Genomic DNA, 24,282 nt, shown 5'->3' on the forward strand with positions numbered 1-24,282 from the left:
TTTAACAATTTAAAAATCACCCACAAATTAAAACTTTTAAAATTTTAAAGAACGGAAAAAGCTTGGCCGAAGAGGTGGGTTTTCAAATGCTTTCTAAAAATGGTCAGAGATGGGGAGGAGGGGTTTAGTTATTAGTTAGTGGTACTAATAACCCCGCATTCCTGGAATGAGTAGCTTGCTAGAAATACTGTATTCCGCTGTAGCCCAAGGAACGCATCATGTTTAGAGACCCAGAAAAGCTTCCCTTTCACTCTTACAAAGCAGCCTCACTGTGTGGGTGGATTTCACCAGCCATCTGCTATGGGCAAGAGACTCTCCCAGCTTTCCCCCCTTGTTCTCTGTGGCTCCCCTTTGTTCTATTTTAGGAGGCTGGGGGACCGAGAAAGCATGGGGAAAGGGGAGGAGGGGTGGATCCCAAATGCCTTGAAGGGAGAGTCACAGACACCTCCCTTCGCTGGGATGATCTGCTACTGTAGAAAGAGGAAACTGGAGGAAATACCCCCTTTCCTGGAGGAAATACCCCCTTTCCTTCTAGGCACTGGAGGAAATACCCCCTTTCCTTCTAGGCACTGGAGGAAATACCCCCTTTCCTTCTACCCCCTTTCCTCCTTGCAGGACCTTTCCTACAAGGAATGGCGAAACTGATTGAAGAGTTCTCGGTTTAGAGGGGAAAAGAGGACTAGGGGAGAGACCTAGAGGTTCAGGAAATGATGCATGTTATGAAGTAAGGAGAGAGAGAGAGAGAGAGAGAGAGAGAGAGAGAGAGAGAGAGAGAGAGAGAGTCCCTTGCTAACTGAGCATAGGGGCACCCTTTTAAAGTGGTGATTTAAAGCAGGGAGAGAGCAACTGGCCCTCTCCGTCCCCAGTACAGCATCCCTCCAGTGGCTGCTGGTGTCTATCTTATGTTTCTATTTATTCTATTTCATTTTTTAAAAAAATATTTATTTAAAATATTTCTATACCACCAGGGAAGTAACTTGCCTAGGGAGCAAGAGGTTGCTGGTTCGAATCCCCGCTGGTATGCTTCCCAGACTATGGGAAACACCTGTATCGGAGAGCAGCGATACAGGAAGATGCTGAAAGGCATCATCATCTCAGACTGTGTGGGACATGGCAATGGTCAACCCCTCCTGTATTCTACCAAAGACAACCACAGGGCTCTGTGAGTGCTAGGAGTTGACACCCACTCAATGGCACGACTGTGTGTATGTATGCATGTATGGATGGCTGTACTTAAACTGCTTTGGGAACTTTTGTTGAAAAGGGATCTATAGATATTCATCATCGTATTCGTAGTGTGTTTTTCCCTCTCTCAGTGTGAGAACATGTAGTTATGAGCCAGGGGTGCCATCTCAGGGGATGAATCTTCATTGTGATTTTTGCCAGTCACACACACACACACACACACACACACACGCACGCACGCACGCACGCACGCACGCACGCACACCCTCCCAGAGATGGAAAATTGGCAATAGCATTGTTGCACTTACAGCTTTCTCTGTGTGATCAACCCTTCTTTATTCCTATCCTAACCCCCAAGTGATTAGAGTAAAATTGCAGTCATTTTTGCACCAAGGAAAGGTTTAGGGAGAGAGTAACAATGTACAAATTGTTGTACTCTCTCTGCGGAGTAATCTTGAGAGGATATTCCTGCCAAGTTTCCTTTGCGTTCCTTTGACAACACTGATAACATTTTATAATAGTCTCTGTGTTTTTAAAAGGTTTAGAAGCTCTTAAAACCATTGCAAATTTGACTGCAGCAAGTCCGATGATCAGAACAATCAAAGCATGAGAACACACTGAAAGCTGAAGATCTTACAACGCGATGACCACTTTTCCATCTCTAGGGGTGTAGAGTTGGTCACAAATCACCACAAGCATCTATCCTCCCAGATGGTACCCACTGGTTAATGTACTATTGGGGGCACCCGGTGAAATAGATTTGGCAGGAGCTTCAGAACAGATTAAAAAAAAATCCTCTCCACGATGGATCACCAACTTATGGAACTCTCTGCCACAAGATGTGGGTGCTGGCCACTCGCTTAGATGAACTTAAAGGGACATTTCATGGAGAAATCCTATCCATAACTATTAAGCAGACTGGCAAAATGGAACCTCCACTGAGGCAGTGTACCTCCAAATAATTTTGCTGTGAATTCTCAGAAGGGGGATGCAGTTGCCCGGCTTATGGGCTTCCCAGAGGGACCTGCATGGCCACTGTAGGAAACAGGAGGCTGGAGTAGATGGATGTGTTGATTTGTCCCAGCATAGCTGCTTGGATGGGATGTTGGGTGAATTGGCGTTCTAGGTTCTTGGACAATTTTACAGCAACGCAGGGAGGCCATAAGGCAGGACCCGGCTTCAGCAATCATGCATCAGAGCCTATTGGGGGAACAATAGGAGAGCTGGCCGTGTGGCAGCAAGCTTGATTTGTCCCCTTAGCTAAGCAGGGTCCGCCCTGGTTGCATATGAATAGGAGACATGATGTGTGAGCACTGTCAGATCTTCCCCTGAGGGGATGGAGCCGCTCTGGGAAGAGCAGAAGGTTTCAGGTTCCCTTCCTGGCAGCTTCTCCAAGATAGGACTGAGAGGGATTCCTGCCTGCAACCTTGGAGAAGCCACTGCCCGTCTGTGTAGACAATACTGAGCTAGATGGACCAAGAATCTGATTCAGTATATGGCAGTTTCCTATGTATTAAGAAATGTTCCTAGCAACAATGGTCTCATTTGCTTCCTTCTCTCACCTGGGCTGTGGTCTCCCAGTCACACTACCAACAGGAATCTGTGTTGTGCCTGACCAAAGATGGAGATTATCCATGGATATTAAATGAGAACAGCGATCACCCCCTTTCCCTCTAAAACTGAGATATTTTATGGCTGATTGGGGTAAGGCAGTAACTTCAAAAAGCACTTTGTACATGCCCAGGAAATTTTTTAGGAACATAGGAGGAAGCTGCCTTATACTGAGTCAGACCATCGGTCTAGCTAGCTCAGTATTGTTTGCACTGTCTGGCAGTGGCTCTCCGAGGTTTCAGGCAGAGGTCTTCCCCAGCTCTACCTTGAGAAGCCAGGGATTGTTTTAATTTGTAATTTTATTTTGTACTTTGGACTGTGTACACTAAATTACACTAGAGATGTATATATCAGGCGGTATATAAATATGATGGATGGATGGATAGAAAGAAAGAACCTGGGACCTTCTGCATTCAAAGCAGATGTTCCAGCACTGAGTTATGGCCTCATCCCCTAAGGGGAATATTTTACATGCCCTCTCTGAACATGGTGGTATGATCTAGCCATTAGGGATGTGCAAATCGAGTAGAATTTGACTCGATTCTGGGTGATTCAAATGATTCTAATTTGAATTGAGTTTTTGAAATGTGCTTTTGAATTGAGAGCTGTTTAGCACCTTTAAAAAAAAACAAAAAACCCATTCAGGCCCCCTGATTGGTTTTAAAAGGTGCCAAACTAGGGTCAAATCAATTTGGATTTGAATTGAGTTTTCAGACCAGATTCAAATTTGATTCGAACTTTCAATGAATTTTTGGAATTCGATTTGAATTCAAAACGAGTTCAGAAATTGGTTTCATGGACATCTCTACCAGCCATCATGGCTAGCAGCTGTTGACAGACCTCTCATCTTCCATGAATTTGTCTAATCCCCTTGTAAGGCTATTTAAATCCATGGCCATGAGTGGCTTCACATTCCCTTGATGGTGTGTGGAGAACTATATTTTTGTCTTGAATCTAAATCTCCTTTGACATATCTCTTGCTAGCCTGTGTACCAGGTTCACTTTCCCCATCTGTAAAATGGGAATAAAATGGTAAAAGAGCTGTGGCAGTGAGTAAGATAGTGCATGAAAGCAGTTCTTTTTTCAGAAATAGCTATTAAATTAATATTTGACAAGTGTAACAATTGGTTTTTTAAATTTGTATTGATTTCCCTATGCAGAACTGATCCCCCAGCCTCAATTTGTGATTTTTCCTTTCTCCTTGTTCCATCTTGTCTCCAGGCAGAAAGCACAACACACAAGAATACAAGTAATCTTCTTGGAATTAATTAATAACAATTATAATAATAGCTTGGTTAAAAATCAGATCTCTTCTCACCTCTCCCACTGAGACATTTCCTCATAATAGAGTTTTATATCAGTCATGCAGGGTTTTTGATGCTTATTTGTGTGTACATTTAAAAACAAAGCAAAACGGGGGGGGGAAACAGAACAGGCAGTCTGCTAAAGTGAAGCGAAACTTATTTATGGGGTTTGGAGGGGGGATGCTCAGAACACATTTTCTCTCTCTCTCTGCTCTCATATCTGTTTCTACGGAAACCACTTCGCAAGTACACGTTCGGAATTGCCAATTCCATTTCCACTCAGGCCTCGACACAGATCCTATTCCTGAGTGCCGAATGGGGCCAAACGCAAACCTCCAGAAGCCTTTGCAAGAAAAATGTCGGATGCATCCCGAAGTTCTGGCTTGTTAATTCTTGTTTGTTTGAGACGTATTTCTGTGCTTTGACCCAGACGGGTTCACAAATCAGCGGGCAAAACAGGAGAATGTCACGGTGCGGTTCCCACTTCTTGGAGTGGTGAGAGGACTTCTCGAGACCAGGCCGGATTATAAAATGCTGAGGTCCGAAGCTCCATCAAACTTAAAAGGCCCCATCGCATTTCAAAACAAACCCACCTCAAAACAAACCCCAACCTTGTTACCCTAACACAGACAATGAAAATAGTTTTTGCTGACACCAGTTGTTTCTAAACATTTCAGTATCCATGTGTGAGGCAATGACTGGGGAAACACCAGGTCCCCACCCCTGAAACCAGGCTGTTTTCAGTTTGAATATGGCAGTCCTTATACCTGCTAAAATCCCTAATTCTGCAAGTAGGCCATGTCTGACTGCCTCCTTGCTCTGGATAAGGGAAGAAAATTGACAGATCTTGATAACAGCCCTGGCGGTCTTATGTGTGCTTTGATGTCGGAGTGTCACCGAGGTGTTCAATAAGGTTTGCCTTTTAGTATGATAATTATTTTCCATTTCCTCTAAAGCTGTACAGCAGCGGAAAACACATCAGCTAATGAAGCTGCTGGCACATCTGGGTCTAAGAGGAAACTCCCCCCCCCCGCCCCTGTTAAGGCTTGAATAAGGTTATTAAATAGAGTAATTTTTTTAACCTATTCCCTCAATTTTGTCCTGATTCGTAGGAGCAATTGTGCTCATGTCTCATTGTTCTGGATTTGAAAGCACCAGAGGCAATGCTGTACCTAACTTGTGAAGGATTTACTTATTTGAACTTGGTATTGCTGCATCTCCGGGGGGGGGGAGGGGTCTGGCATGGTAGCCAAGGGGCTAGAGAGTGCCAACCTTTCAGCTCGCTCTCCTCCTCAGTGCCTCTGGTGGCAGTGCAGAAATTAAGTCGACAGAGCTGTTCATATTATATTTGTTCCATACCAGGAGAAGCTTCACCTGTTTTATTTCTGCACGCTGGTTCCAGCTGCACTGCAAAAGGATCAGTCAGATTAGGGGTTCCCAACAGGGGGACTAGCACCTCCAGGGGTCCTAAGGGACCTCCTGCATTCGCTCTATTGGTTCCTGATCTAAGGATCACCAGCTTGAAGCCAACCAGTGATGTGTCCACTGCAGAAGGGGAGGGAGGAGGGTAATGACCCTCTTCCTCTGCTCCTGATTGGCTGGCTATGTGCTGATTGGCTGGCTATTGGCTTAGCAGACCCCTCCCCTCACCCTGACTGACAGGCATCAAAAAATTAACCCTGAGTACTCCCTGTCAAATTTAATTACAATAAGATTACTTCAATAAGACAGTGGCCAGAGGTGCTTTCTATCAGCTCCGGCCAATATGCCAGCTACGACCATTTCTTGAGATGAACAACCTCAGAACAGTGGTACGTATGCCGGTAACTTTCAGACTTGACTACTGCAATGCACTCTGTGTTGGGCTGCCTTTGTACAGTTGTGCAGTTGGTACAGTATGCAGCAGCCAGGTTGGTCTCTGGGTCATCTCTAAGAGACCATAAAGGTAAGGTAAAATTGTGCCGTCAAGTCGGTGTTGACTCCTGGTGACCACAAAGCCCTGTGGTTTCCTTTGACAGAATACAGGAGGGGTTTACCATTGCCATCTCCTGCACAGTATGAGATGATGCCTTTAAGCACCTTCCTATATTGCTGCTGCCTGATAAAGGTGTTTCCCATCATTTGGGAAACATACCAGTGGAGATCCGAACCGGCAACCTCTGGCTTGCTAGTCAAGTCATTTCTAGGTCTTGTAGTGGCAAGCATGAATTGACCCCTTTGCTAAGCAGGGTCCGCCCTGTTTGCATTTCAATGGGAGATGTGTGAGCAGTATAAGATCTTCCCCTTAGGGGATGAAGCTGCTCTGGGAAGAGGAGCATTTGCGTTCTTGCATGCAGAAGGTCCCAAGTTCCCTCCCTGGCAGCATCTCCAGATAGGGCTGAGAGAGATTCCTGCCTGCAGCCTTGGAAAAGCCACTGCCAGTCTGGGTAGACTATACTGAGCTAGATGGACCCATGGTCTGACTCAGTATATGGCAGCTTCCTATGTTCTTATGTGGTTTCCAACTCTGAAATTCTGTGAAATCTCAATGGGTTGGGGTGACCCTGGGCCAGTCTCTCTCCCTAGTCTCCCTTTCAGGGTTGTAAGGAGGGTTATGTGGGGAGGAGCATCAAGTCCACCCCCTTCAGCTCCATAGAGAAAGGCTGGATAAAACCTGAGATGTTGGAGTATTGAACTGTTGGTAATGAATGCTTGCTTAAATGAAGCAGCATTGAACCTCCCTGAATTGTTGCTGTGGTGTTTTGGGCATGTATTAGTTGTTTTTGCTGCTTATGGTATGGATGGCCTGAGATAATTGAATGGTCTCAGCTGTGTTGGAGGTAATTTATTTTTGTGGAAAGGAAGGACGATAATTTAAAACTGAAATGGGGGGAAAGTAATGTCAATAAGAGGCGTCGATGTCATTGTTTTGAGAAGTACTGGGCTGAGGTCAACAACTTTTGCCTTAGAAGTCCCTTTCTGCTAATCCAAAGGTTCTCAAACATGGATCCCCAGGTGTTGGGGGACTACAACTCCCATTATCCCTGGCCAAAGACCATTGTGGCAGGGGGTGATGGGAGTTGTAGTCCAAGAGGAACCGGCACTTGAGAACCCCTGCCCTTATTCTACAGGCATGAAAGGAAGCACTTTGTACATGCTAAAGAGCAGGGTTTCCAAGCTTGTGTCCCCAGGGTTTTTTTTTGGACTGCAGCTCCTATTGACCATTGTGGCCAGGGATGATGGGAATTGTAGTCCAACAACCAGGGACCCCGGGTCAGAATCCTCCGCTCAAGGATATGATCTTGCTCCCCCCACCACTGCAAACACCTGGAGGCAAAAAATGGGCCTGAAAGGAGCAAGCATGAATTGTTGCCTTTGCTAAGCAGGGTCTGCCCTGGTTTATATTTGAATGGGAGACTACATGAGTGAGCACTGTCAGATATTCCCCTTAGGGGATCCCTCTCTGGCATCTCCACATAGGCTGGGAAAGACCCTTGCCTGAAACCCTGGAGAAGCTGCTGCCAGTCAGCGTAGACAATCCTGAGCTAGATGGAACAACCGTCGGACTCAGTAGGAAACAGCTTCCAGGGTCCCTGTGGTGCTGAGATGCCCCTCCCTGCGTCTTTTTGCCAGCTGTATCTGATGCTGCTGCTCAGCCACGAGGCCCAGCCGGCAACAGCAGCGCCGTTCCGGTGTCTAAGCACAATCCTGTTCGACGAGAGGGCGGCTTTAATCCATTCTGGGATTCTGCCGTGTCTCTAAGCAACAGCAAAGATGGATTTGCCGATGCTCGGTATCTCGGCTTGTATCCCCCGCAAAGATGGCACCGTGGCCTCAGGCATCCCTGTGCCGCTCTGCCCTGAAAGGAGTGGAAGGTTCGCGCCTCCGTTCCCTTTAGCTCCAAGGCGAACGGACCACCCATGATCACTGCTAGGGAGGGAAAGGGCCCACCGAGTCAAGACAGGGCTAGGGTGCTTTCTCCTTCCAATGCATCTCACCTGAGTGCTCTTCCCAGCAGGGATCGAGCCACCTTGCCGGTTTGAGCCATGTTTATCCTCAGTGGGCCCAGTGCTCCTACATCTTCAGATCAGAAGTCAGGTGGGTGGGGGACTTCATTGGGGAGGGGGCTGCAGCTCAGTGGCAGAGCCTCTGCTTGGCATGCAGAGCCCCCCCCCGAGCTTTCCCAGAAAGAGGTGTTACTACGAGTTCGAATTTGCCCCCCAAACACACTCCATACCCAGGGCTGGATTAAGCTAGTGCGGGGCCTGTAGCATAGGTTATAAAGGGGCCCTAATTTTTTTAAAAATGCACAGAAATATTAAAACATAAATTATTTACTTGCATAGTAAAGTAATGCAATTTTTTTCATTGGCTATATTTTGGAGTATGGGAGACCAAGCCACAAACTCACCCTTACGACAACAGTGAACATTTATATACCTCTTCAACTTGATGATCTCTCTTCAACTTGGCCTTTCAGGTCTCTCAGTGGTGCATTCATTGCTGTTGTCATCAAGTCCATCCACCTTGCTGCTGGTCGGCCTCTTCTTCTCTTTCCTTCAACTTTCCCCAGCATGAAGGACTTCTCAAGGGAGCTGGGTCTTCGCATAATGTGTTCCAAGTATGAGAGTTTGAGCCTGGTCATTGGTGCCTTGAGTGAGAATTCTGGATTGATTTGTTCTAGGATCCATTTGTTGGTTTTCCTGACTGTCCATGGTCTCCTCCAAAGTCTTCTCCAGCACCAGAGTTCAAAAGTGTCAACACTTTTCCTTTCTTGCTTCTTCATAGCAAGCATAAATTATCACTTTTGCTAATCAGCGTCTGCTCTGGTTCCCTGGAAATATCCCTGCCTGGGACTCTGGAATGGCTGCTTACAATTAGTGTAGACAGTACTGAGCTAGATGGGCAAAAGTAGAAGATGATATGTTCACCAGGCTGTAGCTCAGTGGCAGAGAGAGCATCCATTTGGCATGCAGAAGGTCCCAGGTTCAATCCCTGGCAGCATCTTCAGGTAGGGCTGGAGAGACTGAAATCTTGGGAAGCTGCTGCTGGTCAGCATAGAAAATACCGAGCCACAAATGGTCGAACTCGGTCTAAGGCAGCTTCCTATGCTCTAAATCCACCACTCCCCGTCTCCCTTCCATGTTACTTTTAGATGTGGGCTGCTTAACGGGTCTAGAGACTGCTTTTGCCTCATTTAACGGTTTGCCAAGAACTTTAGGACTGACAAAAGGAACTACTTTTTCACACAATGCATCATCGACCTGTGGAATTCTCTGCCACAAGATGTGATGACAGCCAGCAGTCTGGATGGCTTTTAGAGGGGTTTGGATAAATTCATGGAGGACAGGTCTGTCAACGTCTGTCTGGCTACTAGTCTTATAGGCCACCTCCAGCTTCAGAGGCAAGATGCCTCTGAATACCAGTTGCAGGGGAGCAATAGCAGGAGAGCAGGCAGGCCCTTCTCTCTTGCCTGTGGGCTTCCCAGCAGTATCTGGTGGGCCACTGTGTGAAACAGGATGCTGGATTAGATAGGCTTTGGGCCTGATGCAGCAGGGCTGTTCTTATGTTCTTAACCCTGAATTTAGCACATTCAGTACAGGACTGAGAAGTTGCAGCCGGAATATCTTGCAATCTAAAGTGTTGGAATTGCATCTGTGAACAGATATATGAATGAATTTGCAGTTTGAATGGAAAACTCTCTCTCTCTCTCTCTCTCTCTCTCTCTCTCTCTCTCTCTCTCTCTCTCTCTCTCTCTCCCTTTTTCTTTCCAGCAAATACAGGCACTCCTATACTGAAAGATGCTCTCTAATGCCTTTCCAGGCTCTGCTGACAATGAGGTATTGATTGGTCCTGGCTAGTCAGGAAATTTTAAAAAAAACCCTGCAGTATGGGACACGATTAATCTTTGTCAGACAAAACTGTGACGTACAACTTCTCGTTTCTAGGAGGAACCGTTTGGCTCACTCAGTCACAGGCCACGTCTTGGAAAACGCTGCTGTGTGCTCGTCTGGACACTTTGGAATGAGACTTTGCCTCTGGATCTCCAGGGATCTCTGAGCCAGAGGTAGGAATCGCCAGTCTAGGGAAGAGCTGTGAAGAGAGGACGAAGACTGGGGATGTCCCAAGAATCAATGTGTTGGGATCTCTGTCTCAGTAAGAATATGGAAGGATATTTGTTTTCTCAGGTTTCTCCCTACGACTGGGAGACCTAGGAACGTAGGAATCTGCTTTATACAAGTCAGACCACCGGTCCATCTAGCTCAATATTGTCTACCCAGGCTGGCAGCAGCTTCTCCAAGGTTACAGGCAGGAGCCTCTCTCAGCCCTGTTTTGGAGATGCTGCCAGGGAGAGAACTTGGGACCTTCTGCTCTTCCCAGAGTGGCTCCATCCCCTGAGGGGAATATCCTGCAGTGCTCACACTTCTAGTCTCCCCTTCAAATGCAGCCAGGGCAGACCCTGCTAAGCAAAGGAGACAAGTCATGCTTGCTACCACAAGGCCTGCAGGAATCTAAAGAAATGAACCAAATGGTGGGGTGGACACAGGGCACTCGTCTGTAAATTTAAAAATCCCCCAAGTAATCCATGAGCCAGGCCAAGGGTACCATCTCAGGGGATGAATGCTCACGTGATTTTGGGCTGTCTGCCCCCTAGAGGTGGAAAATAGGTGTCAGCATGCTTGCGCTGACAGCTTTCTCTGTGTTTTCTTCTTTAATTTTTCTTTCTTTCTCTGTGTTATCACTGCTTCTTCATTCCTACCCTCAAATAGTTAGGGTAAAATGAAAGTTATTTTTGCACAAAAGAAAAGGTTAGAGTGGGGCCAGGATGAGAGTAACAGTGAACAAATGGTCGTACTCTCTCCATAACGTGATCTTTGGATGGAGGTCATTCCTGCCCATTTTCATTCGAACTGGCAACATCGATACAATTTTAGAGTCCTTTTTGTATGACTTGGCTAGCAAGCCAGAGGTTGCCAGTTCAAATCCCCACTGGTATGTTTCCCAGACTATGGGAAATGCCTATATCGGGCAGCAGCGATGTAGGAAGATGCTGAAAGACATCATCCCATACTGCACGGGAAGAGGCAATGGTCAACCCCTCCTGTATCCTACCCAAGAAAACCACAGGGCTCTGTGGGCACCAGGAGTTGACACTGACTCGATGGCACACTTCACCTTTACCTTTTGTGTCTTTAAAACCTTTCAGAACTTTTAAAACCTCATTGCAAACTTGGCTTGGTCAGGACAAGAAAAGCACGAGGGCACCCTGAAAGCTGAATGTCTTGCAGTGCTATGACTTTTCCATCTTTAGCACTGCTGACCTTGACCAAAATCACCACGAGCATCTCTCCCACGAGAGGGCCCTGCCCCCCCCAGCTGGTTCATGGACTAAGGTAAGTGGTCCCCTTGGTGCAGAGACCCATGGCAGGAGGCACATGGCTATGAGCCAGGCCACATCAGTGTCTGATTCCCAGGAGGCTTCTTGCCCCCTTTTCGGAGATGGTAGACTGGGGGGACTTCTGGAGGAACAGGTGTTGGTGTGGGTAGATCAGCTCTTTCGTGATTTCCTCTATGACTGCAGCAGCATTACTTTCTATCCCCAGTCAGAAGTTAAGCTCTTAGGAACACAAGAACAGCCTTGCTGGATCAGGCCCAAGGCTCACCCAGTTTAGCATCCTGGGCCACCCACCAGATGCCTCTGGGATGTCCACAGGCAAGCGGTGAGGACATGCCCTCCCTCCTGCTGTTGCTCCCCTGCAACTGGGATTTAGAGGCATCTTGCCTCTGAGGCTGGAGGTGGCCTATGGCCCTCAGACTAGTCGCCATGGATAAACCTCTTTCCCCATGGATTTACTGGAGCTAATAAATAAATCCCCAAAGAGGGAAAGGCACCCACCCACAAGGCTCAGGAGGATTGCATGGAACCCAGTTTGAACCCTAGTCCCATGCAATGTCCATGCCCGCCTTAAGGCCTTTTGAAAGAAGGCTCATGGCCACAGAAGCCAGCTGGATCACGGCCCCGCAGGCCAAAACCCAAGAGCAGGGGCAGGCAGGCTTGGCTGTTGAACTCTGTGGAGTTTGGCTGTTGGTGAACTCACACTCCCCTCACCCCCCAGCCCCAACAAAGTGTAATGGGGGTTGATGGGAGGTGTAGGCGACAGCAGCCAGAGAGCCAAAGGCTTCTAGAGGTCCTTGCCTTGGAGGGAGGGAAGCTGCCACCAGCACTTTGGGGAGAATGGGGAGGATCCAGGGCTCAGTGGCAGAGCAGAAGATCCTGGACCCAACCCCTGGCATTGCTTGTTCAAGGATTGCATGTAGCAGGGCTGGGTTTGCAGTTGAATGGGAGGCTACATGTGTGAGCACTGTTAGATATTCTTTCCCCTTAGGGAATATCTGGGAAGAGCATCTGAAGGTTCCAAGTTCCCTCCCTGGTGGCATCTCCAAGATAGGGCTGAGAGAGACTCCTGCCTGGAACCTTGGAGAAGCCGCTGCCAATCTGTGAAGACAATACTGTGCTAGAGGGACTCATGGTCTGACTCCGTAGAAGGCAGTTTCCAGGGGGGTTGCCATCTGAACTGATGTCCTTTCTGTCAGGGGTTCTCAAGCGTGAGTCCCCAGATGTCGTCGGACTACAATGCCTGCCATCCCCAGCCACAAGGGCCAAATGTTGGAGTCCCACAACATGTGGAGACCAGAGGCTAGGTACATAGGAAGCTGCCTTATATGGAGTCAAGCCACTGGTCCATCTTAGCTTGGTCTCGTCTACACTGACTGGCAGCAGCTTCTCCAAGGTTTCAGGCAGGAGTCCTTCCCAGCTGTACCTGGAGATGCTGCCAGGGAGTGAACCTGGGACCTTCTGCATTCAAAGCAGATGGTCTACCACTGAGCTACGGCCACATCCCCTAAGGGGAATATCTGACGTGCAGTGTTCCCTGTAACAGAGATACCCAGATGTTGACTACAACACCCAGTATTCCTAGCTGCAATGGCCTTCATTTGGGGATTGTGGGAGTTGTAGTTAAAAATAACTGATTACTAGCTGTAGCAGAACTACCTACCACACTATGGGAGACCCCTATATCGGGCAGCAGCAAAATCAGAAGGTGCTGAAAGGCATCATCTCATACTGCACGGGAGGAGATAATGGTAAACCCCTCCTGTATTCCACCAAGAAAACCACATGGCTTTGTGGTCACCAGGAGTTGACAGCGGCTCGACGGCACAATCTTCCCTTTTCCTACCTGTAGTCACCCATCTAATGCAAACCAGGGCAGACCCTACTTAGCCAAGGGAACAATTCTCCTCCTCTCTTCTCCGGAGTCAGACGACCCGTTCAACTTGCTCAGGGGTTCCCAGCTAACCCCTGAGCTAGATGAACTATGACTCAGGAGAAAGGAGCTTCATACGTTCGACGAACAAGCCTAGTAGCTTGTTAGTTGAGTGTTTCCCACCCCCACTCTACATATTTATACATATTTATTCAGAAATAAGTTCTATAAACATCCATGGGATTTACTCTCCAGTATCGTTCCTAAGGATTGTGGTCTTAGTCATAATTAACTGTAGCTGATTGTGGCCCTGACTTTTAACCTCTGGTTAAAGGCCACCTGGGTTTATGTTAGATTAGGGGTCTGCAAACTTGGGCTCCAATTCTCCATCATCTCCTTCGTTCTTTGAGGCTGGGGATGATGGGCGTTGTAGTCCAACATCACCAGAGGATCCAAGGTCGGGAACTTCTTACTTAGGTCAATCATTTTCAGTTTAAGTTGCCTTGCCTGCAGCACCTCACATTTCCGTGGATACGTGCGGAATGGATCCATTTTTGAACAAATCAACAAGCTGGTCTTTTTGTAAAAATCACATCTTAATATAAATTAGTTTATTCAGTGCATGGTTGTATACAACAAATAATAAACATCTCCTTTGTACAAAGCGGCAGGAAACGGCTCGTACCGAACCGTGTGTCGGCTTTGTACGTATCGGCAACAGACGCCAACGGTGAGCAATGCACAAAATCTTAACGTCATGCAACTCTTAAGCCAATACTCCAACTTTCTCCCATGCAACGGATATAATGAACTCAATGGAAACCTAACAAAAGGTTGTTTTTTTCATGTTTGTTTAAAAAAAGGGGGGGCATGATCCAAGCCCTTCTGTGGGCAAAGAGGAGGGTGCAGAATTTTGTGTCCGAAAGTATCGTATCCCTCTCCTCTGTGCAACACAGCAAGTATGCTGCAATGGAGACGGCCATCCATTCATGGTAAGCAGAGATCTTCCAATGCCCCATTAGGCAGTGGATCTTTCCCTCGCAAGGGAGGACTATGATACTTCTCGGACACCACCTGTACCCTCCTCTGAGCTGATGGAAGAGGCCTTTTTTACACCAAATTTCTCAACAGCATGTATTTGTACTTTAGGGGGGCGGTGAGTGTTGTAATGCTTCCTTTGACCCAAATTTCATCCATGTAGCCAGTACAAGTGAAAGGAGGATTTTACAAATACGTATTTTTCCCCTTATAAAAACAATGGTTAAGTCACCTTAATTCCACAGTTTCTGTCTTTAGAAAAGAAGCCACGAGAACAGGGTTTGTTTGTTTTTAAATATGTTACACACAAATGTAATTAAGAGAGAGCGAGGGAAGAGAAAAAGGAAAACCTACAGAGGGGGATAAGTTGATCCCTCTTTTCAAAGAAGGGGATCTTCCACTGACTTGGGTTAACGCAACACCTTTGTTCCTACAGACTGGGATCAGCACAAGGACTTTAAACAGAGTACTACAAATCTATAAAAAATTTATATATTTCAGTGTGTTAAAATCACAAGAACACTGTTTGCCAGAGCTGGAGACACAGAGCCTCCGCTCCAAACCTGATGTTTAGTTTTTCAGCATTATAATACTACTACTAGCATTGATTTGCTTGTAAAGACGCAGCTCAGAAGACCCATTGGAGTTGAGAAATCAAAAAGTCAAACTATCCCAAATTAAAAAAACGCATTTTTTTTCTTCTTATCAAGCCTTTACGAGATATTCAATAAGCCAAGAAAAACTATAGAGTTTACATGGTCTGGTCTCTCTCAGTTGGGAAGCAGATTCAGATCAGCAGCGAGTGCTGTAAATATGTTTTCTGCTTCTTAATTTTTCTTTTCTTCCACAAAGCACAGGTGAGATTAAAGAGAGAGATGGGGGGAGTGGGTGATATGGACTATTTTTTCTGTGCAATTTTATGTTGCAAGTTACATTTGTCTGGCTATCCTTTTTTGAGACTGCACAAGCACATTCTACAATACGGGGATCTTTCCTTTATTAATATTATTATTGAACAACCAGAAGGTCTAAATGGCTGATAAGAGAGGTGACCTATGTCAGTTTGTTGGCTTGTCCAGAGCGGAACGTTTGGATGATGGATTGCTAAGGAAGGGTCAACTGTGGCTCCAGATGTCGGTTCCATCGGCACGTCTCTCCACTGGCCTCCTGGCTACGTCGATTCGTGTTGGCTCATGGATTTCCCACCGTTTAGCACGCCGGAGACGCTTCTGCTTTTTGTCGGGGTCCCGCTGCCAGACCGGGAAAATTCTGTAAGATCGTGGAGTGAAGGTTCTTTGTACATGGCCACTGGAAAGAAAAAAAGGAGAAAGGAATAAGAAGTTGGTGTTTGTAATGAAGGGTCAGTAATGTAAGGTCCAGTTGCTGTCTGGGGAATGGATTGGAGCTTTGCATGCAGAAGAAACCAGGCTCAGTCCCTGGCAGCATCTCCAGGTAGGGCTGGGAGAGACTCCTGCCTGCAACCTTGGAGAAGCCGCTGCCAGTCTGGGTAGACAATGCTGAACCAAGGCTCTGATTCAGTGTAAGGCAGTTTCCTGTGTTTGTGTATGTTTAGTCTGCAGCAGTGTTCATTGTAACACTATAAAATCCCATCAGTGTTGTCAGAGGCATGGAACTGGGCAGGACTGTCCTCCAAAGATTACTCCACAGAGACAGTACAACAATTTCATTCATTGTTACCTTGATCCTTTGCTCTTTGCAAACACAACTGCAATTTTACCCTAATCATTTGAGGCGTAGGGATAAAGGAGGAGTGATAATGCCACACAGAAAGTGCCACAATCCTATCACCTCTTTTCCATCTCTGGGATGGGAGGGGGGCGTAGCCAAAAATCACGATGAGCAATCATCCCCTGAGATGGTACCAAAGGCCAGAACTTGGCCAGAACTCATGGTCTTGGAGTGTTCCTGCTCCAGGCTGGCTTGAGCCTGAGCAGGGAAAGCCTTCTTGAGATCCAGGAATAACCAGAAACATGTTGTTACAGGTCTCCACTGTCTCCAAAGAGCATCAAAATACCCTGCAAAAGACACATGGCTGCTACATTCACCTGAATCCAAGACTAGACCCCCCACCCCAAGTTCTTTGACCTTAGAAATCAGGCGTCATCTTCAGAGTCCTCTTCCTTTTGGATAACTATCACATGTATTTGAGCTCTAGTGTTAAAGGGGCTCATCTGAAAACTAGAGTTGTCTTGTACTCAGTTTTTTTTTGTTTTTTGTTTTTAACTCCAGCAATAGCTGGAAACTTACTTTATTGTTATTACAGCCAATGGCCTCTCATTACAACAGAACCACACAGAAAACTATACATCTCATCACATCAGTAGCATCAATAGAAACTACAATAGGAACAATACAATAAAAGCTACAATATGTTACATAGGAAAGGTTCAAAATAAATAAATAAATAAATAAATAATCTATTCATCCTCCTAATGTGCTATGCCCACATCTACCCTCAACATCTCTTCTGCGAAGTTTACTTGCAATGCAAAGGAACTTGGCAACTCTTGCAGAGATGAAATCGTCCAGGTCTGTGAGTAAAAACTCCACTCTCTCCTGGCCTGAGATCAACCTATGATCTCTTAAAAGGGGGGAGATCAATTCTTTTCTTAGATCCTTATAAAAACAGCAATTCAACAGAACGTGTTTAGTAGATTCAACATCTTCCGCTTCACACGGGCACAATCTCTGAGGATAGGGGATTTTCTGGAATCGCCCTTCCAAGACGGCAGAATGAAGGGCATTGAGTCTGGCCGTGGTCATTGCTCTATGATGTCCAACGAAAGATAGCTTTATCAGGTATCTAGCCAGGCGCCATCTGTCAATTTGGGCCCCCATAAAAACCCCAGATCTTATTTTACCAACATCCTCCTGCTTGGCAATGTCCATTATACGTTGGTTTATGGCATCAGAGGCCTTCTCGAGGCCCATCTGTCTTATCACCGGGAGTGAGAAACCTAACCTGCTTAATTTATTGTCGATGTCCCATTTCCAGCGGGTCTTAAAAGAATCTTCTAAGACTAGCGGGGCAAGCCCATCAGGGCGAAAAAACAGCTTGAGCCAATAGCCAAACATGGCCTTCCAAATTCTGGCCTCAACTGTAGGCCAGCCTACTTCCAATCTGAGGCATGTGTTGGGGATAGACTGAGCAACTCTCAGTATACCCCTGAGGAATTTAGTTTGAACAGTTTCCATCCTCCTGAAGATAGAATAGGCACCTATCTGCGCACCCACCATAAGCAGGGCCAAAGCTTTGGCCTTGAAAAGTTCAAGAACTACCTGAACTGATTGGGCACATTTTCTGGTATACAAGGAACGGATCACCGAGGCAACTCTTTGGGCGTTGAGGCTTACATAATCCCTATGAGCAGTGAAACTCTTGTTTGCTTGCAAAACCCATCCTAAATATTTAAATTACCTCACTTGCTCCAATTTATGACCATTTAAGGGCCAAGTACAATTTCTAGGTCTACTTGAGAAGACCATAATTTTGGTTTTGTCATAATTTATGGATAACTCCTGGGTGGTACAGTAATCTGCCAACGCCCGTAATGCTCTTTTGAGGCCAATTTGAGTTCTTGAGACTAGCGCTGCATTGTCCGCATAAAGTAAAACATTAACGTGTCTGCCAGCTAATTTAGGCGGATGGAACTCTAGTTTCTTCATGTGTGTGACTAGAGAATTGATATAAAAGTTAAAAAGCATAGGGGCCAAAATGCATCCCTGCCGAATCCCCCGCCTCGTAATAATCGACCTAGTCACCTGGCCTATGTTGTTAAGACGGACCCTTAATGAAGTATCATCATGAAGTTTGTTTGTTTGTTTGTTTATTTATTTATTTATACATTTATATCCCGCTCTTCCTCCAAGGAGCCCAGAGTGGTATACTACATACTTAAGTTTCTCCTCACAACAACCCTGTGAAGTAGGTTAGGCTGAGAGAGAAGTGACTGGCCCAGAGTCACCCAGCAAGTATCATGGCTGAATGGGGATTTGAACTCAGGTCTCCCCGGTCCTAGTCCAGCACTCTAACCACTGCACCACACTGGCTCCACTGGCTCTTGAGTTTAAACCTCAAGTAAAGCTATCTCTTAACGATGATTGTTGCAGCAAGTTTCTCCCACAGCCTACCTCTCGGGACCGAATCAAATGCGAACTTTAAGTCCACAAATGCTGTATATAATGCACCTGGGGCCTTCCCTGAATATTTTTCTGCCAGATGTAACACAACAATCAAATCCATAGTTGACCTTCTGACCCTAAAGCCATTTTGTTCCTCGGCAAGAGTCTGGTTGTTATCAAGCTATGTAGTGCACATAGGGTGCCAGCCACTCCCATGGGTTGCTCACCCATGGGGTACAGGGTTCTGTTGTTTCTGAGGTGTTCTGAGTGTAGATTCTATGGTAGCAAATGAGAGTGAGTGGATTCATGGTTTGTATTGAAAATCTCATTTGCTACCAGAGAATCTACACTCAGAACACCTCAGAAACAACAGAACCCTGAAACCCATGGGTTAGAAACCCATGGGGGTGGCTGGCACCCTCTGTTCACTACACCACCACTCCCTCTGGGTCACCCTAGCACCCCACAAGTGCAGTTATGGGGCTGATGAAACCTACATGATTCCCTTTGGAGAAAAACCTTAAAGATGCGGAAACTTCAACAAATCACCAAAAATCAGCCCTCTGCCCAAATCCTTTGAAAAAATTCTGGTAGCTTCCTTGCCCCCCTTTGGGCACTACCACCAACCCCACACACTCTAGGCTACCCCTTTCCCCCTGAAGTGAAGCGATACACCTCCATTATACCTTATGGGGAAAAACCTTAAAAACTTCAACAATTCACCAAAAATCAGCCCTTTGCCCAACCCCTCTGCAATTTGGGTGGTAGCCTCCACCCATTAGGCACTACCACCTCACCCTACTCTTCTACCCCAGATCCTGCTTTATGCCCCAAATCTGCCCCAAAGACACTGAACCTTCAACAATTCACCAAAAACCAGCCCTTTGCCCAATTCCTCTGCAATTTGGGTGGTAGCCTCTACCCATTAGGCACTTAAACTGAGTAGTGCCCCACTGCCTTGCGGGTGGGAGTGGGGTGTAGTTGGCACATGGCAGTTGACAGTTGGTGCTGTTGAAAAGACAGTCAAAATGAATAGAAGAAATGAAGGTATGTAATGAATCCTTATAAGGTACAAAATGTTTTGTATCTGAATCAATTTGCACATCCCTAGTGGGAGGCAGACAAGGCTCATCTGTGAATATTGGAGGAAGCTGCTGCTGACTTACCTTTTAATGGTTTTGGAAGAAAGTGTGCTGCTGGTTTATTTTTCTTCACGTGGTTTCCTTTCATGATTTCGCCTTCTTTGTTAAGCCCCAAGTACCAGCCTCTTCCTGACTGCTGTTGTCTGTAGATCATGGAGGAGTAGGTCACATAGTAGTTTTCAAAAACTGATTCTTTGAACTTGCATTCCGGCGTGAAATGTTCCTGCAAGGAAGGGGAAGAGGGATCAATATACGCCAAGCACCCACTCGACTAATGCAGGACCATTTGATAGTTTGCTGGGTGGCATGAGACAAAGGACCTCTCCCTCCCACTCTGCCCCCACCTCATCATTTAGGGAACCACGTCCTGGGGGAAAAAAATCAGCCAGAGAAATAACACAATTCTGAAACACGTGGACAGGTTCTGGGAGCAGCCTGATAATAAAATCTGAAGTGAAGAAATATTGATCAGAAAGAGAATCTTGTTATCGGATAATGAGTGCCAGCAAGGAAAAAAGGAGGTAAACGGTTCTCTGCTGAGGAGGGGAAAAGCCTGTAAGTGCAAAATTCAGAGCAAGAACACCGAGAATAAACGCTTTTTAAACCAACCGACCGATGTTAAAACAACTTCGACTGGCTACCTCATTATGCTGCAATTACTTATTTATGCCCTTTTATCAGCATCCTGCAGGCTGGATGTCCTTGAAGCCTACAAGAGCTACTGGAAACCCACACTGAATAAACAGATACACAAACAGATATCAGGCTCCGTAACAGGCACAATGGTGATATTTTATCACTACTATTTATAAACCACTTTTCAACGTCCCAAAGTGGTTTACATAGAGAAATAATAATAAATAAAGATGAAAATAGACACTGAAAATGAAGCGTCTATACATACACACTTAGTACATGTAGACACTTAGCCTAAGACACTAGATTCTCTCTCTCTCTCTCTCTCTCTCTCTCTCTCTCTCTCTATATATATATATATATATAGTCCATAGAGATATAGACATTGTGTCTACATAGACACTAGGTGTGAAGATATTTATTTATTAGAGTTATTTATTTATTAGATACAACTTACTTTAGTATATCAACACATAGAGTCTAGTAGTGACTATAAGTATATATAGACACTTTATGTTTAGTCTCTCTCTCTCTCTATAGTTTACTTAGTTTCTCCCTGTATAGACACTGTGTATATAAAAATGTTTAGACATGAAACATTTAGTGTCTACATGTATATAGACACATACTTAGGTGTCTATCAACACTAAGTATAAGTGTGTGTGTGTATATATATGTAGATATACAGATATACAGACAGACAGACATGTCAAGTTCAGGTCTAAGTTACACAGTTGTGAAATGTCAGGGTCAAGTCCTTATGGATTAAGCTCTACAATTAGGGGTTTTCAAGGTCAAGACCAAGCCCTTATGGATTAAGTTCAAACATGGTCCTGACTCAGAGAGCCATCTCTCTGGCCCTGTGTGTAGATTTGGGGTTGGAAGCAAAATGCAACATATCACTCAATGCAAATCCCACTTGGCACAGCTGTACTAGTGTTTTGGGGAACAGGTTCATCCTCACCCCAACAGCAGCCAGCTTTCTTCTGCTGGGTGTTCATGTACTGAGGGCGAGAAGCAAGGGCCCACCTCTTCCCTATCCTCAGTATCTTGTATTCAGGTGTTGCATAGAGAGGCTCTATTTAGCAGTTATATCCCATGGCTCATGTCCAGTTCGGTCTGGTCCAGTCTGATGCCAGAACTGGGCTGCCAGCTGGCAGAGAAAAACTGCCACCCCCACTGCTGCTTTTATGAGTGAAAGAGTGTGCAGGTTTCAAATAAATAATATAAGACAAAGCAAACATACAAATGAAACAGGTCGGCTCCTGCCTTTCAGATTTATGCTCACTGCATGGTGTGTGGGTGTCCTGCCCGCCATCTCGGAGTCCCAAGCTGCTTTGCAGTGATTTACTTGTATTTGGCTTCTGCAGATCCAGAAGCTATAAAGAAACATGCACGCAGACATATGAGCACACACAAAACTGAAAGCCTGCAGCTTTCCAGGGTGGGTAAACAGAAGGGGTAGAGGTGGAGACCAACAGAGTCAAGGAGCGCTTTGCGTCATCGGAAAAATAATTTTCATTGCAATTCATGCATCATAGTGACTGTCCAGGCCTGGCAAGGCTGAGGCCACAGAGAGATACAGAAAATAAAGATTCAGCAAGCTATCTGGGGCAAACGGACTTCAGGCAGCAGATGGACCGGAAGGGTTCCATTCCAGATATGGCAGAGTCCTTTCAGGACCCTGGATAGTTCCTAGGAGGTACATTTCAAACATGTGGATGTTCAAACTGATGCCATTACTGCACTTCTGTCTTGTTGATAAGTTTTAAGACAATGTTTCATTTTATAGGCTACCTTTGATACTGGGGCTCACTTTTCTAAGCAGATGATTCAAAGCAGCTTAGAAATACAAAGGTAAAATTAATGGGGATCAATCAACCCTCAAATTCGAAGGATAGTGTGACAATCATTACAGATTAATTTGCCACTAGATGATGATATCTGGTTGGCCCGGTATGGCTGCCTGACTACTTTTGTGGCACATTTTAAGGCTGTGAAAATAGGGTGAGGTGGTGGAATCTGTGGGGTGGGACATGAAAATTGCCACTCCATTAACGGCCGAGCCATTTCCCCCTGAAGCCCTGAGTGTGATGTTACATGAGAATCTTGCATTACTCTGATGGGAGCATCTGGGGGAGCAATGGAGACCTCCATAAAAAACAAAACAAAACCAAAAAACAACCCCCTAAACAAACCAGAAATCCTTGCCAGAATCCCACTTATTCTATGGGGTCCTGGGGGTAAAGAGTGGCCCCTCGAAGTTTGCCTGCCCACTCCCACTAAGATTGCTCTTTACCCCAAACCTCAACTGATTCCGGTTTCAGCCCCCGCTTTGCCCAAACCCCTCAAATTTTTGAGGAAATGTTCTTGCACAAATATTTCTTCCACCTTGACTATGATTTGAACAGTATGTGAAATCAATATTGCTGTGTGAGACAAGTGAACATAGGAAGCTGATAAGGATACAGAGTCAGACACTTCACTCATCCAGCTCAGTCTACACTGTCTGGCAGCAACTTCTCCAATGTTTCAGACAGATGTCTCCTTCAGCCCTAGCTGGGGATGCTGCCAGGGATCGAACCTGGGATCTTCTGCATGCAAAGCAGATGCTGCTTTATCACTGAGTGTCTATATACAAGTGTTTGTATATGCATGTATAAATTAGGCACATATTTGTGCATGCACGTGAATGTGCACATGCACACGCACACACACGAATATATTTCTATTTTCTGTTTAAATCGTGTGAACAGTGATCACAGCATCCCACCAACTTCAATATAAAAGATGGCTGTTGATGCTTGATGCTTCCCAAACTGAGCTGGTGGAAATAGAGAGGAATCCCACCAAGTGTGCCATCCAATTAAGAGCAGTAAAACAGAACCCTACAGTGTGCAGTGGGTGATTACAGCTGATGCACAGTAATTTGCTGCTGCTTAGGGAGCACCAGGCTTGCTCCATTCAGAGACGAATGATCCCATGCAGAACTCAGCCACACCAAACGTCCTCATCTTGCATTGCCAGCCTAGGGCTCCTGGCACTGCCAAGGCATCTTCAGTGAGAGGGTCCCTTAGAGAGGCACCTCTTTGCATGGAGGAGGCTCTCATAGCTCCCACTCAAGACTGCAGCCACCAGGAAACCAGACACCGGAGTGGTACTCTGGTTGTGCTGCATGTCTTGAGCCTGAGGGCCAGCCCCGATTTCTCACATCTTACATCATCTTACGAGATAGATCGTCGGCCAATGATCACTCTCCCCTCCTCCTAACCAGCATTCCCTCTAACAGGGAATTCCAGATGTTGTTGACGACAACTCCCAGCATCCCCGGCCATGATGGGCTTTGGCTGGGAATTATGGGAGTTGTCGTCAACAACATCTGGGATTCCCTGTTAGACAGAACAGTGCTCCTAACTAGGCTTTAATGCAACTTGGTCAATTATTTGTCTTTTAGACATCTTGTAATATAGTATAGGGGTTACAAATACAGCGCTACGACAGTGTCTGTTACAAGAGAGGGGAGCTGGTCTTATGGTAGTAGCAAGCATGACCTGTCCCCTTAGCTAAGCAGGGTCCACCCTGGTTGCATTTGAATGGGATACCACATGTTAGCACTGCAAGATAATGGGAATCCCTGTCACAGGGAATACTGGTGGGGACACATGTGTGTGTGTGTGTGGGGGGGGTGACTGGAAGGTGTGGGGAAGGGATGTCAGTCCTCCCTTGGAAATCCTCCACCATTAAGAAATTCACACCCCGCCACTGCCACCACCGTTTTTATTCAAAAAGTAAGCCCAACTTGGGATGGGGCAAACCAGAGGAAGCTGCCTCCTACCGCGTCAGGTTCATTGGCTCCTCTGGCTTGGCATGGTCTACACTGACTGGCAGTGGCTACTCCAAGGTTCCAGGCAAGATTCTCTCCCAGCCCTACCTGGAGATGCCATCAGGAACTGAACTCAGGACCTTCTGCAGGCA

The 24,282-nt window shown here is 46.1% G+C and overlaps 1 protein-coding gene and 1 long non-coding RNA gene across 8 annotated transcripts in view; one reads left to right on the forward strand and one right to left on the reverse strand.

The window, feature by feature from the left end:
• The window catches only part of LOC128335736 (uncharacterized), a 43,627-nt gene extending 26,783 nt beyond the window's left edge, over positions 1-16,844 (forward strand). Inside the window, exons 4-6 of one of the 3 annotated variants that reach the window (XR_008311706.1) lie at positions 9,854-9,919; positions 10,028-10,146; positions 16,390-16,844. This is a non-coding gene — a long non-coding RNA (uncharacterized LOC128335736). Of the gene's footprint in view, positions 1-9,853; positions 9,920-10,027; positions 10,147-11,286; positions 12,503-16,389 lie in introns of those variants that run through there. The other 2 variants (XR_008311707.1, XR_008311705.1) reach the window with 2 other exon arrangements.
• Positions 13,938-24,282, reverse strand: part of FGF13 (fibroblast growth factor 13) — a 263,484-nt gene continuing 253,139 nt past the window's right edge. For all 5 annotated transcript variants that reach the window (XM_053274439.1, XM_053274444.1, XM_053274441.1 and 2 more), the window contains 2 exons: positions 19,696-19,894; positions 13,938-15,694 (listed from right to left, as the gene is read on the reverse strand). In XM_053274439.1, coding sequence (XP_053130414.1) covers positions 15,558-15,694; positions 19,696-19,894 — 336 coding nt within the window. In that variant the 3' untranslated portion in view covers positions 13,938-15,557. The remainder of the gene's footprint in view (positions 15,695-19,695; positions 19,895-24,282) is intronic.

This window comes from Hemicordylus capensis, chromosome 11, assembly GCF_027244095.1.
Source record: "Hemicordylus capensis ecotype Gifberg chromosome 11, rHemCap1.1.pri, whole genome shotgun sequence".
NCBI classification, from domain to species: domain Eukaryota; kingdom Metazoa; phylum Chordata; class Lepidosauria; order Squamata; family Cordylidae; genus Hemicordylus; species Hemicordylus capensis.